This window comes from Cyprinodon variegatus, unplaced genomic scaffold, assembly GCF_000732505.1.
Source record: "Cyprinodon variegatus isolate N-32 unplaced genomic scaffold, C_variegatus-1.0 Scaffold560, whole genome shotgun sequence".
Classification (NCBI taxonomy): domain Eukaryota; kingdom Metazoa; phylum Chordata; class Actinopteri; order Cyprinodontiformes; family Cyprinodontidae; genus Cyprinodon; species Cyprinodon variegatus.
This window is the reverse complement of record NW_015151013.1, coordinates 91,357-107,188: the sequence shown is the minus strand read 5'-3', so window position 1 is coordinate 107,188 and position 15,832 is coordinate 91,357. Positions and strand designations below refer to the sequence as shown.

Below are 15,832 nucleotides of genomic sequence, written 5' to 3'. Positions count from 1 at the left end.
TGATCAGACTGCACCACATTTGCAGAGAATCTGTCAATCATGTACTATTGCTAGGTGAATTTCATGGCCAATCAGCGTCTCGGCACTTTATGGTCTTGGGGCGCTGAAAATACTGCACTTTAACAGGCTTCTGAACCCAAGCGCAGGTGCAGACAATTAGAGGAAAGATGGCGAACGTAACGAGCGAGGGGCAGCTTCCACCAAATTTGGCAAGATCCTTATTTATCTACCCGTTTGCCAGAAGAACATCCATGTTGTAGGGTAGGAAAATTTCATCTCATGGTTATTGTGACTGTGACGAATCCACCTCGTCGCTTAAAACTTTGCGTGCCACACACACATTCCTGTTATATTGTGCTTGTGAGGACCAATACACTCGCGCTGAGACCAGTAGCTCCATGAACTTAAAACACACAAGCTGTTCCTGGTTACCTGCTGCGTATTGAGGGTGCACACTTAATATTTCAGTGAGGTTAGCCGTGTGTGTGTGGGGGGGGGTCGGGGGGGTGTACGTGTTTATGCTACGGGGACCTGTGCGTCTTTTCTGGGTTCAAACCCAGTTTGGTGTAATTGAATAAGTCAATGAATCTGTGTAAAAGAATTAAGTTGTAAAAATTATTTGTTTTTGTACATCAATTGTTTGTGGAGGTAATATATGGACAAAACTGATTTATGAGAAGAAATCAGAAATAAGAGAGCCTGTAGGGGCTTAAACTATTTAATGAGGGCTGTGGGAAGAAGAGCGGCCATTTCTGTTTTCTATTTCTTTGTTACATTGCTGGTAACTGGAGGGAGGCTGAGGCCCAGAGTATCTTGTATAAGTTTAGTTTCTTTTGCACCGTTTTGAGTTTTCGAGCACAATAAATCACCAACACCGGTAACCCGACTGAGCCTGGATTCTTGGAGGCCAAAGAACCCCGTCACAGTGACCCAAATCATCACTGTTACTGTTATTATATAGTAAATTAAATCATTACTGTTAAATTGTATGTATTGTCCAATTGTTTATTTGAATTCTTATTCCGGATTAGTTGGAGACATACACTAGGCTATATCAGCCCCACCAAAAATATTTTTCACCAGCCGCCACTGCACTCTACATGTAGCTGCAAAGTATATAAATAAAAATGTATGTGGTCACAAGCTGGTATGCATAAAGTTGGAAATGTAGTCTTGGTGCTGCAACATTATATCAGAGAATGACTGTGACCAAAACAAGTGATTCATCAGCATAACAAACAGGTGGCGTGGCCAATATGTGTGAGGGGGAATAAAGTTACATCCTGAAATAAGAAACCTCAAGTAGGTGTCAAAGTGTTTCATTAATTTGGATGAAGAAGAATGTAACTAATTGCATAGTTGAAACAAGAGTTTTTCATTTTTAGTATTCTTTGAAAAAATTACACTTCACTGCTGAACTACAGTAATAGCGAATGAGAATGTTTGTAAACAAGATTTTTTTGTACAGTGCCACTGCCATTTTGCAGCTTCACTGCCACATGTCCCTGGAAGGAAGTGACACTCAAACAGCAGGGACAAAAGACAAAGGGCTGCTTCTTTCCTCTCTCAAACCGGAAACACATTTCTATTTGCTTAACTCATATATGGTACGATTCTTTTTTGTTTCTCCCGCCTCCTTCCTCAAGGGGATTTCCCAGTCAAACCTTTCATCCGGCAACGACTCCCAGGAGAGCGAGTCTCTGCCCTATGTTTAGTAGCCTTGGAGAGGAACCCCTTCGAAGGAGATGGATGATGCAATTGATTTTAACCCTCAGGTTAATCACTTCAATTGAACCCAATGGACCCATTGGTTTTTTTCTAATCCTGCTGAGAGAAGTCTGGTTCACTATTTTTAACTGCTTCAAACATTAAGAAAATAACAATGCACTATAAATTTACATTAACTTATAGCTTTACCTATATTCAAGCTACCTTATGATCATTTTTTCCATACCCTAAAGGCATTATTGTCTTCCTTATTAAACAGAAAATGTTTTTAAACATCCTGCTTTGGAAAAAATGCCTATTCTCTTATATTTCCACTTAGTCCAAAATGCTATGCCAGACCAATGGGCTAAAGCAACGATGTAAGGTAGCCCAACGAATTATAGCCACTGTTGTGGCTCTATAAATAAGCAACATACTCCTATCTTTTCTCGATCTAGGCATGTTAAAGATGATTTGCAAAAGTTCACACCAAGCATATGAACATGGAAGAAAGACATTTTCAGTGACTTTAAATTTGGCATATGTGTTGGTGACAGCCAGCCTGGTCTCAGTATTTCCCATACTGTTGATATACAAGGATCTGAAAATATTACTGAGGTTTTTAGAGAACGGTCCATTCATAAATTATCTATACCCACTTATCCACACAAGGTTAGGATAAGGAAGTGTAGAGTGACTTGCCATCTCCAGCAATAAGGGGAGAGAGGCTGAGTATTCAAACAGGTAACAACAGACCAAAGAGCAATTTAGAGAACCTCGGTAAAAATTCAAAAAATATCCACTGGACTTGGTTTTCAAGATTTGAAGACGTTTCGCAACCTCTCCAAGAAGCTTTCTCAATTCAAATGTCTGGATCCGCAGTGAGTTAGAGTCTTATATGGACAAGGCCTTGTATTGCTTGGAAACATGCAAATGGTAATGATGAATCATAGACAGGTTCAGATATTACAGGCTAACGATGGAACTAAACGAGCCATTCATCGGTTACCATTTGCATGATTCCAAGCAATACAAGGCCTTCTCCATATAATACTCTAACTCACTGCGGATCCAGACATTTGAATTGAGAAAGCTTCCTGGAGAGGTGGCGAAACATCTTCAAATCCTGAAAACCAAGTCCAGTGGATATTTTTTGAATTTTTACGGAATGACTATGACCTGGATGACTGAGAACCTTCATCAGCAATTTAGAGAACCAAATAACCTAACCTGGAAGGAAGCTGGTGTAACAGACTGGTTACGAAAAGAGACAATATCAGATTATTGATATTTTTTTGTCGATGAAATTTGTCTGGTTGATGTCAGAGGTTAGATGAGGAGGAGGATGTCTCAATATGACAGAGAGACAAAAGTAGCTTCAATAACCCCTCATTGCACCCAAGGTGTGCAGAATACCATCTCCAACCACAGAGCAAATAACAAATGTGATGAGCTAAGGCAGTAAAAGAACAAACTGGGTGCCACTCCTGTTAGCCAAGAGCAGAAAACTATGACAAACATGTAAAGGATTTCAAATTGTACAAAAACAAACTGGAGGAACATTGTCTCTTTTTAGGAATCTTTCAGCTGCAGCTTTCATAGTTAGTTTAGAATTGAGCAAAAACAACATAAAAGCATGGATCCACCCTGCCTTGTGTAAACAATGCAGGGAAGCTCTGGTGGTGTAATGGTATGGGGGATAGTTTCTTGGCACATTTTGCTTTCCTTTGTACCACTAAAACAGTTTTTTAACACCAAAGCTTACCTGAATGGTGCTGTTAAGCATACACATCTTCTGCTCTATACATTTTTTGGTGTACCATGTCGAAAAAAGTTAAATACTTGATCTCAAAATATTTTTTTGAAACTGGCAATGACGTAAATGTACTTCAAGAGCCTCCACCGCTGACAGATCTCAAAATCAAGTCAGACAAGTCAGTAGCAACTGCTACACTTTGTCAAAATTGTATTAAACTTCTTTAACATCAGTCTGACTGAGGCTATCGGTAAGTTTAGGATGACGGCTGTGTTCTTTCAGCTATTCCGTGAAATATCAAGATCAATAACCATCTCAGTGATTTAAAAAGCATGTCTTCAATGCCAGTAAAATATGCTAGTCATAATACATTTGAAGCATTCAATACATCTAAGATTTCCTTGATGATACTATTCTTCCTGCTCTTCCTGTTGGTTCTCCTGTTGCCAAAGTGCATAAAGCTAGAGCATCAGAGGCTGTCTTAACAAACGTTGCAAGTGACTTGTCTGTGCAACAAGCAGGCTGTATGAGAATCTCTACAGGGTTATTTGAAGGGACATCTATTACCAACATGGTCAGGTAAATATTCAAATTCTGTTTGTACAGTAGTGTGCTCTACTTATTTAGTTTTTCTGTGATGCTAGAGTCTGTTTTAACTGTTGTTTAGAAACAATTTGTAGGCTAGAAAAGATTGTTTTACTGCTAATGTTGTTAAAAAATATATATATATAACTTAGTTTAAAGTTTCTAATGATCAGAACGAACTTCCTTTTTTTAACCGCTATCTAAAAAATGCAGAAGTAATGTGATCCTAAATGTAATCGTTATATACCGTAGATATGTCTTCTGACTAAAACGAAAAGGTTAACTTAAAACAAACCATAATATTCTTTAATAATAACCATGAGAGTTTTCCTAAATGTGCTGTGAAGTTGGACTGCAAAATTTTTAAGTGATACCCATTTTTCTTTGATTATTTCAGTAGAATCTTTAAAATAATAAAGTAAAGAATAAAAATAAGAAGCTTATTATTTAGACACATTGGGCCTTATGGAAGAACCGTTCGTAAATACGTTTTAAATCGTTTGTACAAGTTATTTAGGAGATTTCTGATCTTCTATCAGGTAGAAACAAATTTTACAAGTGCTTCAGAATTGACGCAGGAGCCATACGCAATCAGTCCGCTGCAATCCAAAACTTTTTCAGTAAATTACTACCTTTTTTATGTTTTATGTTTTGAATCTGACAAAAGTTACTGTAAGTACTTACAGTAAGAAACAGAAATAGTTCTTCCAATCCAACCAAGCCTAAAACAGAAAAAGTTTAGTCTGATTTAATGACAGAATAATAAATAAAAAGATGTTGTAGGCAAACATCTTCCTTGAAATGATTTGTTTTAAAAATCTTGATCTTGTTATGCAATTCATTTTTAAAGACATATAGATATGTTGACATTTTCTTTTCTTTGTTTCTTTGATTTCAGACTTCAGAGACTAAAAGACATCTGTGCCATGACTTCTTTGCTTCTTGCGGCCATGTTACTGCTTGTTTTTATCAGTGATCCTCAAAACGTCTCATACCTGGACCTCAGCAACACCGACTATCCAAGAGCTGCATATGCAGAACAAAATCCAAATGCCTCGCAAAAAATATACTCGCTGTTAAAACAACGACTTAAAGGGATAAAGGTTAATCAATCACAACGATGTGAACCAAACACAACGATTGCAAATGTCTCAGGCTTCGACACTTTTTCTCCAATGATTCAGGACTTTCTCTACTATCGTCACTGTCGCAGTTTCCCCTTATTACTGGACCTTCCTGAAAAATGCGGACGAGATGATAAACCCGAGGACGTCTTTCTTTTGCTTGTTATCAAAAGCTCCCCAAAAAATTATGAGCACAGGGAGGTTCTGCGCAAGACATGGGCAAAAGAGAGATTATACAAAGGAAAGATGATTCGTCGAATCTTTATTATAGGAACTGATGGTTTGGGTTTTGAGAAGGAGAAATTGAACAAACTTGTTGCACTGGAGCATCAGCATTACAATGACATTCTTCAGTGGGACTTTAAGGATTCCTTTTATAACCTCACTTTGAAGCAGATACTCTTCCTTGAGTGGATGGAGAGTCGTTGTTCGCAGGCTCGTTTCCTGCTAAATGGTGACGATGACGTATTTGCCCATACGGACAACATGATCGACTATCTTCAACACCTTAAAGATAATGATGGAAGCAAACATCTTTTTATTGGAGATCTATTAAAAATATCATATCCTAAAAGAGACCAAAGGAGCAAGTATTATGTTCCTCATGTAGTATATGAAAAAAATGTATACCCACCCTACTGTGGAGGTGGGGGATACCTTTTATCAGGCTATACAGCGTTGGTCATTTACAAAATGTCTGCAAAGGTCCAATTTATTCCTATTGATGATGTTTACATGGGAATGTGTTTGGCTGCAGTGAAACTTGAGCCCAAGTCTCATATGGGTGTGAAAACACTAGGATGGTACATTCCCTCGAAGAAAATTGATAAATTTGATCCCTGCTACATGAGGGATTTACTTTTGATTCACAAATTTCCCCCCAAAGATTTATATTTCTTGTGGCATGAAGTACACAACCCAAGACTGCAATGTGACAAACTGTAAAAGGAAGTGAAGCAAAATAAAAAATAACAGCTTGAACAAGACTCAAAAAAGGCTTACGGTATTTAAATCGTTAGCTTCCTGTGTAATCCTGGTTAGTTAGTTAGTTAGTTAGTTAGTTAGTTAGTTAGTTAGTTAGTTAGTTAGTTAGTTAGTTAGTTAGTTAGTTAGTTAGTTAGTTAGTTAGTTGGGGATTATGGGATGCATTTTCAGATAAACTTTCAAGAACAAGATAGCATGGTAAAATATTAACCAATCTTATAAAAAAGTTGAATCCATACTGGGGCTGCAACTAACAATTATTTTACAAATAGATTAGGTATTATATTAGATTATTTTTCCAATTAATCGATTAATTGCTGCCCTAAGTGGGTTGCTCTGTCACCTAAAGGAGTATTTTACAGCCTCTATACTCCAGAAAATGATTTATCGATTACTAAATTAGTTGACGATCATTTCTATAATCGGTTAGTCATGATTAATCCGAGTAATTGTTTCAGCCCTAATCCATACCCGCTGCTCTTTTTTTTCTTGTGATGGTCCTGCTATAGAATTTTGTCTAAATCTCCTTGATCCAGTATAACTCATGCCCTGATATCAAAAGAAATGTTACCTGCTAGTCTTCATAGAATTTTGTTTTTTATATTTGTTAAAATGTACTGAGCTGATTCTTGTATATTCAATCTTTATGTAAATATAAATCTATTTTGTTTTGTGTGTGTGCTTTTTAATAAAGCTCTTAATGTGTAGTGACACAGTTCATTAACCTGATCTCAGTGACACAGCACATTCTCAAATGCCATGAAATGCCTTTTTTTAAGTGGGTTTTCCATGGCTTTCTGGTAATTAATGTAAATTGTTATTGGAGAAGCTGCAAAGTGCTAACTGTTACACATGAGCACTGGAAACACAGGAGAATTTAGGAATTAAAGCTGTTATATGCTGAACTAAAATAAAACTGATTATACCCAAGGAAGTTGACTGGAGACATGTAAGCTGTAATGACCTCGTCAAAGTCAAGACATAAATCTCTCTGAGAATCTGTTGCTAAAATTGAGCCATTCTATTCACATATACTTCTGAGTTAGTTTGAGTTATTTTGCAAATAAAGGTTTTGCAGACATTTAAGTCCATGTATGTGCAAATCTGATATATGGCCCAAGATACAGATACAGCGAAAGATGACAAGAAAATAAATAGGACTAAGTTGTACTACACTGAACCTACCACTGTTCAGTTTCTGTTGCACTGGAGGATAATACTCTTTGTCAAATGGGGGGCAAGAGACATACACCAAAGAATGAAAATAATTAATAACCAGGAGAAAAAGGGAGTTTATATTGGCATCGCCTTTAAAGAATAGATCAACTTTATTGTCATTACACTGTCACAAGCACAAAGCAATAAAATTCATTCTCTGTATTTAACCCATCCCGTTGGGGAGCAGTAGGCTGCCATTGTGCAGCATCCAGGGTGCAGTGTGGGGGTTAAGGGTCTTGCTTATAGAACCAGAGTGGCAGTCCGTGGGAGTGGGGCTTGAACTCAGAACCTCTGGGATCCAAGCACAATGCCCTAACCATTAGGCCACCACTCCCCAACTGGAAAAGATTTTCTGAGGGAGCAACTTTGTTTACATAGAGATTTTCCATGTGTTTCATAATTCATTTTAGCTGATATATCAAGGATGATTAACATTACTCTGTTCTTCCAGGGAAGAAGGTTATTTGGTTTGTTATCCTAAACTGAATGAGCTTGGATGCAACACTTATGAACTGCTGTTATTTTTCACAGAAGTCATAACAGCTCCTGAGCATATAGGCTTCTTTCAGCCCTGTTTTCAGAGAAATGTTACATGTGTTTTATTGTTTATTTCAGCTAATTTGACAAGGGTGAAGGTGGTTGATATGTCATCTCCTTACAGAAAGACTAGATTATCAAGAGAGCAATACGATTGATTACATTTTCAATAATTCCACGGGACTCCAGTCCAAAACTATGTTATTCTGTGGGGTTATAGGTAGAGGAAAGGATTTAATCTTTTAACCTCTCACAGTCAAACTAACAAAAGTTTGTAGAACAGCTGACATATTTTAAGTATGTTTAAAATGGTCGAGAATACAGTCTAGATTCAAGATTTTCTTTCTCCTGCTGCATAAAAACAAAAATGAATAAATATAAGCAATATCACACAGCTGTACTCCAGTGCAGATCTTCTGGGGAACTCATTATGAAGAGACAATAGCAAGGATGTCCTTATAGAAGGTTGCTTGCTCGATTGACTTTGGGTAAACACTATGGTGAAATATCCAGCCAAGACAATCTAACGTGTTGGATATCCCTGTTTAAAGATGGGAGAGACTGATCTGATCAGTCATAACGCACCATATAAGGTAAGATTACCTCCCCAATCATAAGATCGGGATATAAATCTGCACTATTATCTTGCCATGTGACTCCTCCTTAGGCACTTAGGAATTTAGGCCCTTAGGAAAGGAAACCTTTTCTTTTTGAGTTGTTTTCTGCAGGTCTTTGACCGGCATACAATCGTTGATGTGTTTATTCTAATTCCAATTGGTTGTTGGCCTGGTTTTATTTAGTTTTAATCACTTTGTTTCTGTTTTAAGTTGCCTTGTTATGGCATCTCTAGCATAACGTGAGGCCCCGTGGTGGAGCCAGACGGTTAGTTGGGAAGAAATCCTTGCCACCACTGTTGCCATCATGCTGAAAACATTATACTGTTAGAATTTTACGAACATTTGCGAAAAAAAACTGAAATAATTTCCCAGCAGACTTGAATGCATCCTAATGAAGCACGCTTCTCCTAAACTTTTCCTTGGTTAAGCTGACATGCAGCGTCTCCCTAACAGAACAGTGACGCACAGGATCAATGAAACACATTTCCTTTGCTGTTGTGTACATTTATTGGTACTAAATTAAACAAAGTGCTGTTTTAATTGGAAGTAAGGGAGATGTTGCACCACAGTGCTTGTGCTTAGTATTACCTATGAGTATTACTACTTCAATTACTAGTCTGATGCCTGGCTCTGCAGTCAAATTAAGTGGGTTGATGCTCAAAAGGAAATGAACCCACATGAAAAGCCTAGGGCACTTCAGCAACTTTCAGATGTTACTGTAGGTAGGCTTGCAGGTACATGGCGTTTAGAACTATGGGAGACAGGCTTCCAGCAATTTCTAGGATCTGGCAAGACATTTCACAAGAGAAGAATAGTGGAGCCAGGAAAATAATAGAAAAATTGTCTTTTCACCCAAACTGACCTACAGTTTATAGGATTTTTCTTTACTTTCAGTAAAGTGTTTGGGGATGTGAAAATCCTGTCTGACATGCTCCGATCCAGAAGTTTTGAGCTGGTTAGAGCAATAGATCTGGTTGGTTCCCTTACAGACATGTTAAAAAGCTACAGAAGTGATAGTAAATTTGGTGAATTATGACGGAGACTGAAGTACTTGTGCACCACTGCAACATTGTCACTGAAGCACAAAACAAAAGACGACCAAAGACCAATTCCAAATTTCTGGACTTACTTGTTATGAGCACTGTTAGTTTGAAAATAGTTAAGAGTTCAATAGAAGTATTTTCTATCAGGTACTTGACTGTTTTGAAGCAGAAATAGATTTTCCAAAAAGAACTGAGATAATTGAAGGAGTGCAGTCTCTTGACCCCAAAAGCCCATTATTCCTAAAAGAGCAGCGTCTGTTTGACACATTTGAGTCAGACTTAGAAGACCTTAAGCATGAGCTTCATCAAATGAGAGGGCTTCTTTTAAGAAGGGAGACAAGTGGAGGGAAGCCAGCTTTTCTACTTGAGTTTTTGTGTTTTTGGAACCTTACAAAGAGTTTTCCATTAACTTTTTAGGCTGAGTAAAATTTGGCTTTTGATTCCAGTTAGCACTTCATCCCGCTAAAGAAGTTTCTCTGCACTTAAATTAATAATAAAAAAAAAACCTTAGGACAACAATGGCAGATGATAGATTAAGTCATCTGGGCATGCTCAGTGTTGAGTGAAGGAGGGCATAGTCCCTAAATATGGAAGACTTTGTAAAACATCTCACCAGACCCGCAGAATTTTGCTGTTCTTATTGTTTTTGTGAACTTGGTGTTGTCATTATCACTGGGCAGTGGTCAACTATAGTCAGTTTCAAAGGGCTGTATGTTGTTTTTTTTTTTTTTTGCTTTTTTGTTCTATTACTCTTCCTGTGGTATAAATTTAAATGTGCACCGCTGCTTGTCCTGCCTGTTTTGACAGGTCCAAATTTACCTCAAGTTTTTGTTTACTATTGGATTTGATTAGTCCAAGGAGCACATTTAGTAGGCTACTTGTTTATTTCTATTTTTGCTGTGTACTTAATTTATAAAACATTTAACAGTACATAATTGTATACATTTTGGAAAATAAACATCTTTCATTTAATCAATATACATTTTTCCGAAAATAATTCTTGTTTTTAGTGTAATTACAAACCCTTTATATATTGAGCCGCCAAATAATTCCTTCCCATCCCTGTTTTAAAAGTATAGCGCTGCCACTGATGAGGCTAGTTGCCAACATTTACATTTGCCAACAGAGCATTCCTAAATAAAAAGGATATCTGGAGATGGTAGAATTGCTTGAATAATAGCCACCATCAGATAACCCATGATAACAATTCCAGGAGTAATGTAGATAAGAAACTACAGTATAAACTTTAAGAAAATCAGTTGAAGTTTTCCCTTACAAACTTTTTAAAATATTCTCATAAAACTTTTTTTTTTAGAACTAAACAAATGCAGGTTTGAACGGTGAGTGTGTTAGGGTGCATAAGTAAATGTTAAGTTTGTTGTGTCCTAAAAAAGTAAATTCTATAAAAAAGAAAGATGACGAAGTCAGCAGAATCTACATACAAATGCCACACGTGACATGAACACTCAGAGGCAAAGCCAGAACATTTTTATAAGGGTGGCCAGGCAATAATCAATGTACACTAAGGGGTGGCTGTAAGCAGATAGGCACCACCTCTCGGTAATTCTGCAATGTTCCAACAGTAAAAATAATTAGCAAAACATCCATATTTTCTAAATAAAGATAAACTATATTTTCCCACAGTCTTTGTTAATAATAGACGGATATATTTATAAATCTGTGCTTTCTAGATAAAAGGTATAGTGGATAAAATTCCTCCAGGTTTGAGCTTTTGTTCGAACATCCTTTCCATTGTCATTACTTGACTACTTTTATCAGTAATCATTCTGCATAAAATGGATATTTATGAGTACTAATATCTACATAAATTGATTATTTAACAAGTTTTTATTAAAATAGTTATTTATACATGATTTCACTGAAGACTCCTAGATGCATTGCAGAGACATAATTTTCTCTTTACCCCATGAAACACAAAATCAATTTCTGCTTGAATTCTGTACTTATTATCTTTAAAGTTAGTATATTGATGTGCATACCGTAAAAATTCAAAAAATATCCACTGGACTTGCAGTGGATATTTTTTGAATTTTTACGGAATTACTATGACCTGGATGACTGAGAACCTGCATCAGCATTGATATGCATAATTAACCACAGTGTTTTCGTTCTCAAGTAATTGTTAATATTAATATTAATTGTAAATATATAATTTTGAATATTCCACTTAAGAGTATTAGAGCCCCTGGGTGTCAGGGTAAAAAAAAAAAAAGCTGGTGGAAATCCATGTGCATGGATTGATAAACTGAGCGCACGATTTTCCAATCCGTGCTCGCAGATTAAGAAACTGTGCTCTCGGTATATTAATCCCTGCCCGCGGATTGAGAAACTGTGCTTGCGGTTTATTAATCCGTGCCCACGGATTTCCACCTGCTTTTTTTTTTTTTTACCCTGACACTCAGGGGGCTCTGCACTGTTGCCACCATCTGTATTAGAGGGAAATAAATCAACATATTCTCATTATCAGTTCATATGAAATCGTACGAAAAGTTATGCACAGTATTTCGTACGTTTTTGACGTTTTTCCTCGAAAAAACAGATCAGTGTGCATGCACAACCAGACAGACGAAAAAAGCAGATCCACGGAAGGACGTAAAACTGGGAAAAACAGTGCAAAAATTACTTCTTCATGTCTCTAACTACATTGCTTGCTGTTTTGTATCTTAAGGTTAGGGTCAGGGTTAGGGTTAATTGTATGTTAAATTCTATGTTATTAAATGGTGCGTAAGATGCGCATGCATATCTTGTCTCGAGGCAAGACGTAAAAATACGACGAAATACCACCAAAAAACGTCTAAAACGTACGAAATTACGGTGCATAACTTTTCGTACTATTTCATACGAACTGATAATGAGAATACACTGAATAAATGGTAGGGGTGGCCACAGCGGTGGCCTATGATTGACTAGGGGTGGCCATGCCCCCCCCCCCCATCTAGCTCCGCCCCTGTGAACACTGCAAAAACGATCCAGAAAAAAGTACAAAACATCTTAGATTGAGTGTATTTACCCTTAAAATCTATGATTTGCAAAAGGAATTAGTATTTTTACTTAATTAGATAACATCAATTTGAAATAAGACAATGCAATAGTATATTGTATATTTCCATTGGCAAAGTCTCTCACTTACCTCCTTATTTCAAGACAAAATTTTAAGTAAAATTACTTATTTAGATTTAAAAAAAATTGCAGTGAAAGGCTGATTGGATCCGTGATTTGGGTTTGCTTTTTGTTTCAGCAGAAAGCAAGGAATCAACAGAGCGACATAATTCTTGGAGCATAGATCCAGAGACCAACACAGCTGAGAAGAGGAGTAAACAACTTACGTAGTGTTTGGAGGGATTCCTTCTTTTCTGCACGTCCACAACGTTAACGTCAAGGACAGTGCGAAACTGCATCTTTTTTTTTTTTCTGCACACCGATCTGGCCTTTAATAAGAGAAACACAAAATGTAAGAGCCCAGATGTTCGCCCATGAAAATCTGAAGAGATCCTTTGAGATGCGAAGTTCTGCAGATGTCAGAAGAAAGTTCAGAGAAAGGAAGCAGCGCGATCCGCCGTCAAGGTCTGGGGGCCCCCAGAAACGGACGGTGTCAGGCGGACTTTGTGAAAGAAAAGTAGTGATCAGAGATCTCCACCCTGAAGAGGGGCTGCACCACTGCTGCCCGGAGCCAAAGGGGGGAGGGCCCAGTTCAGCTGACTGGACACACTTCACAGGACTCCTCAGGAAGGACTGAGGTCACCCTCCTTTGTTCTGAGGAGCAGCCAGCTTTTAGGAAATAGAGTCAACAAACATTAACGATTCAATCCCCTCTGTCTCTTATCCTCAAACAAACCAATCACATTTGGTTTAGCATTATTATTACCATGGTGCAAACACTAGATTTTTTAATGTTTGCTCAGTTTTGATTTCCTTTATTTTTCTCCCTTCATTGAATTTACTAAATCTAGATTTTTTTTTCTAAAACATCTAAAGTTTACATAAATATATTGGTAGAAATGTTTAGACTTGTTGACTTTGGCTAAACGTGTTGATATTTTTCTCCAAGCTTAACCAATTAGGCCCCAAACCAAATTAATGGAATTGAGATCAGAGCTTTATTCACATATTTCTTTTAAAAATAGGACAACATGTTTTGGTTTTTGGGAAGACCCAGGCTTTAACTCACTGGCCAGTATCTTAATATGTTGCTTCAATATTTCCATATATTTTGTCTTCATAACCCCACATTGCAAAAACGTTCTGAAAATGAGCAAAAAAAAAAAATCTTAAAATAAGTGTTTTAAACCTTAATTTGAGTAGGAAAATATGATGATCTCCCAATGGAATCAGCTGTTTTACTCTTAAAAAATAAAAACATTAGATAATATGCACTTGAAAAAAGAGACTGCAGTTGTTGTTTTTTTTCTTTTTTTAAATGTAAATTGTCTTATTCAATTTGCAAAGTGTTTCACTTACCTCAATTCAACTAAAACTGCACTTAATTTAAGAATAAATTTCTTACTTAGATCTACATTTGTTGCAGTGCATTTTATTGCAGCAGCAAAACATGATACTGTCACTCCCATACCTCACAGAAGGGATTTCTTTTTCTTTTTTTCCTGGCTTTCCAGATTTTAAATGTAAAAATTATTTTCATCACAATGTATAAGTTGTCATTATGGCTAAAACTTTCAACTTTAGTTTCCTTAGAACATTGGACATGTCTCCAAAAAATTAAAGTCTCTGTCCCTGTCCACGCCTCCAAACTATAATTCGGCACATTTATCTTATGTTGCTTTTTGAGTAAAGGTTTCTCCCACACCAGCTGGCCTTTCAGGACACCAATGACTGTAGATAATGTTACGTCTTACAATAAACTATGTTTTTTATGTTTTATAAAATAGACCATTATAGCTTCAAAAACATGTCTTTAGACTGAGCACAGTGCATCTCTTAAAATAATGCCTTTATTTTAGATTTACATAAATATAAGGTTTTGGTTAATGAGACAGCAGTATGCCCTAGACTGATTGTGAGTTGTGTAAAGGTGTAAAGTAATGTGGCTCATTTTATCAGCACATTTCTGTGTAATAAGGAACCTTTTTTCAATTGGAGCATACAACTGGTAATTCAAGTATAACTGTCAAAGAAGCACTTTTTCCACTGACAGGCAAACAAGGATGTAGATCTCTGTGATTTCCTGGACAAACATCAAATTTTCTGCTCTACCTGTTCTACCTCTATTCTCACTCTCATGAGGTACATAGAGACTGTCTTACTTGGTGAACTTGTTATCCTCCACCGACCACAGATCTCATAACAGAGAAGGACATTTTACCAGATGTGCATCAGTCTGTGAAAATGAAAATGTTAAATTAGTCTGCAAGTTCTTTTGTTCACAATATGTGCATGTATTTTAACTGCATCTTCAAACTGAGCTGTGTCCTTTTAATTAACCATATTCACATCCACCTATCCACCTTTACATCTGTCTGTGCCTGTCTCCAGCAGCCTTTGGCACGGTATATATAATAGGAGCCTTTAATATGTTTTATTCAATGTTTTGGGGCTAAAAAGAAGACAGAATTGTCAGAGAGAGCCTACATACACGAGGAGAACATGCAACCTTCATTCACAAAGACCGGCTAGAATTCTAACCTTGGATCTTATTGCAGCAAGGCAGCAGAGCCTCAAACAAAACTAAAATAGTAAGTTATTTTAGGATTATTCCATATATTTGCAGCCAAAATGGATTTTTATTTATCTATTTGGGGTTATTATTATGTCTTATTATTGTTATACCATTTTTTCTTTCATTTTCAAATGAAATGTACAAACTATAACCCTAACAAAGAATACATTCCAAACATTAATCAAGCATAGCATGAATTAAGCAGTATTGTTCATGTGCTAAAGCTACTACTCCTACACTGCAAAATGAGTAAACATTTCTGGACAAAAAAAACTTTTATTTAATCATAACTTCAGTAGGTAAAAAGGATGATCAGCCAAAAGAAGATAATTCAATATTATATAATCAGAGATCGCAATTGTTTTGTCTTATTTAAACTGTAAATGGTCCTATTCCATTTGTAAAGTGTCTCACTTACCTGCTCAATTCAAGAAAATTTATTTAAACAGAAATTGACTTACTTAGACCAATTTATCTGTAATGTAAATATATTACAAATATATAAATGCAAATATATTTACTCTGACCTGACATTAAGAATATCAAACATGTAATTTATGCTATAT

General features: G+C 36.6%; 2 protein-coding genes across 4 annotated transcripts in view; one reads left to right on the top strand and one right to left on the bottom strand.

Moving 5' to 3' along the window:
• The window catches only part of sh3pxd2a (SH3 and PX domains 2A), an 84,237-nt gene extending 71,034 nt beyond the window's left edge, over window positions 1-13,203 (bottom strand). For both annotated transcript variants that reach the window (XM_015391794.1, XM_015391795.1), the window contains exon 1: window positions 12,919-13,203. In XM_015391794.1, coding sequence (XP_015247280.1) covers window positions 12,919-12,990 — 72 coding nt within the window. In that variant the 5' untranslated portion in view covers window positions 12,991-13,203. The remainder of the gene's footprint in view (window positions 1-12,918) is intronic.
• Window positions 3,762-7,118, top strand: LOC107095630 (N-acetyllactosaminide beta-1,3-N-acetylglucosaminyltransferase 3-like). 2 transcript variants are annotated; one of them, XM_015391798.1, is made up of 2 exons: window positions 3,762-4,037; window positions 4,947-7,118. In XM_015391798.1, exon 2 carries the CDS (start codon window positions 4,975-4,977, stop codon window positions 6,115-6,117), a length of 1,143 nt encoding a protein of 380 aa, XP_015247284.1. In that variant the 5' UTR covers window positions 3,762-4,037; window positions 4,947-4,974; the 3' UTR covers window positions 6,118-7,118. The 2 variants fall into 2 exon arrangements, with proteins under 2 accessions (XP_015247284.1, XP_015247283.1); XM_015391797.1 differs by having other exon boundaries at window positions 3,764-4,042; window positions 4,947-7,116.
• Window positions 13,204-15,832: the final 2,629 nt, after the last annotated feature.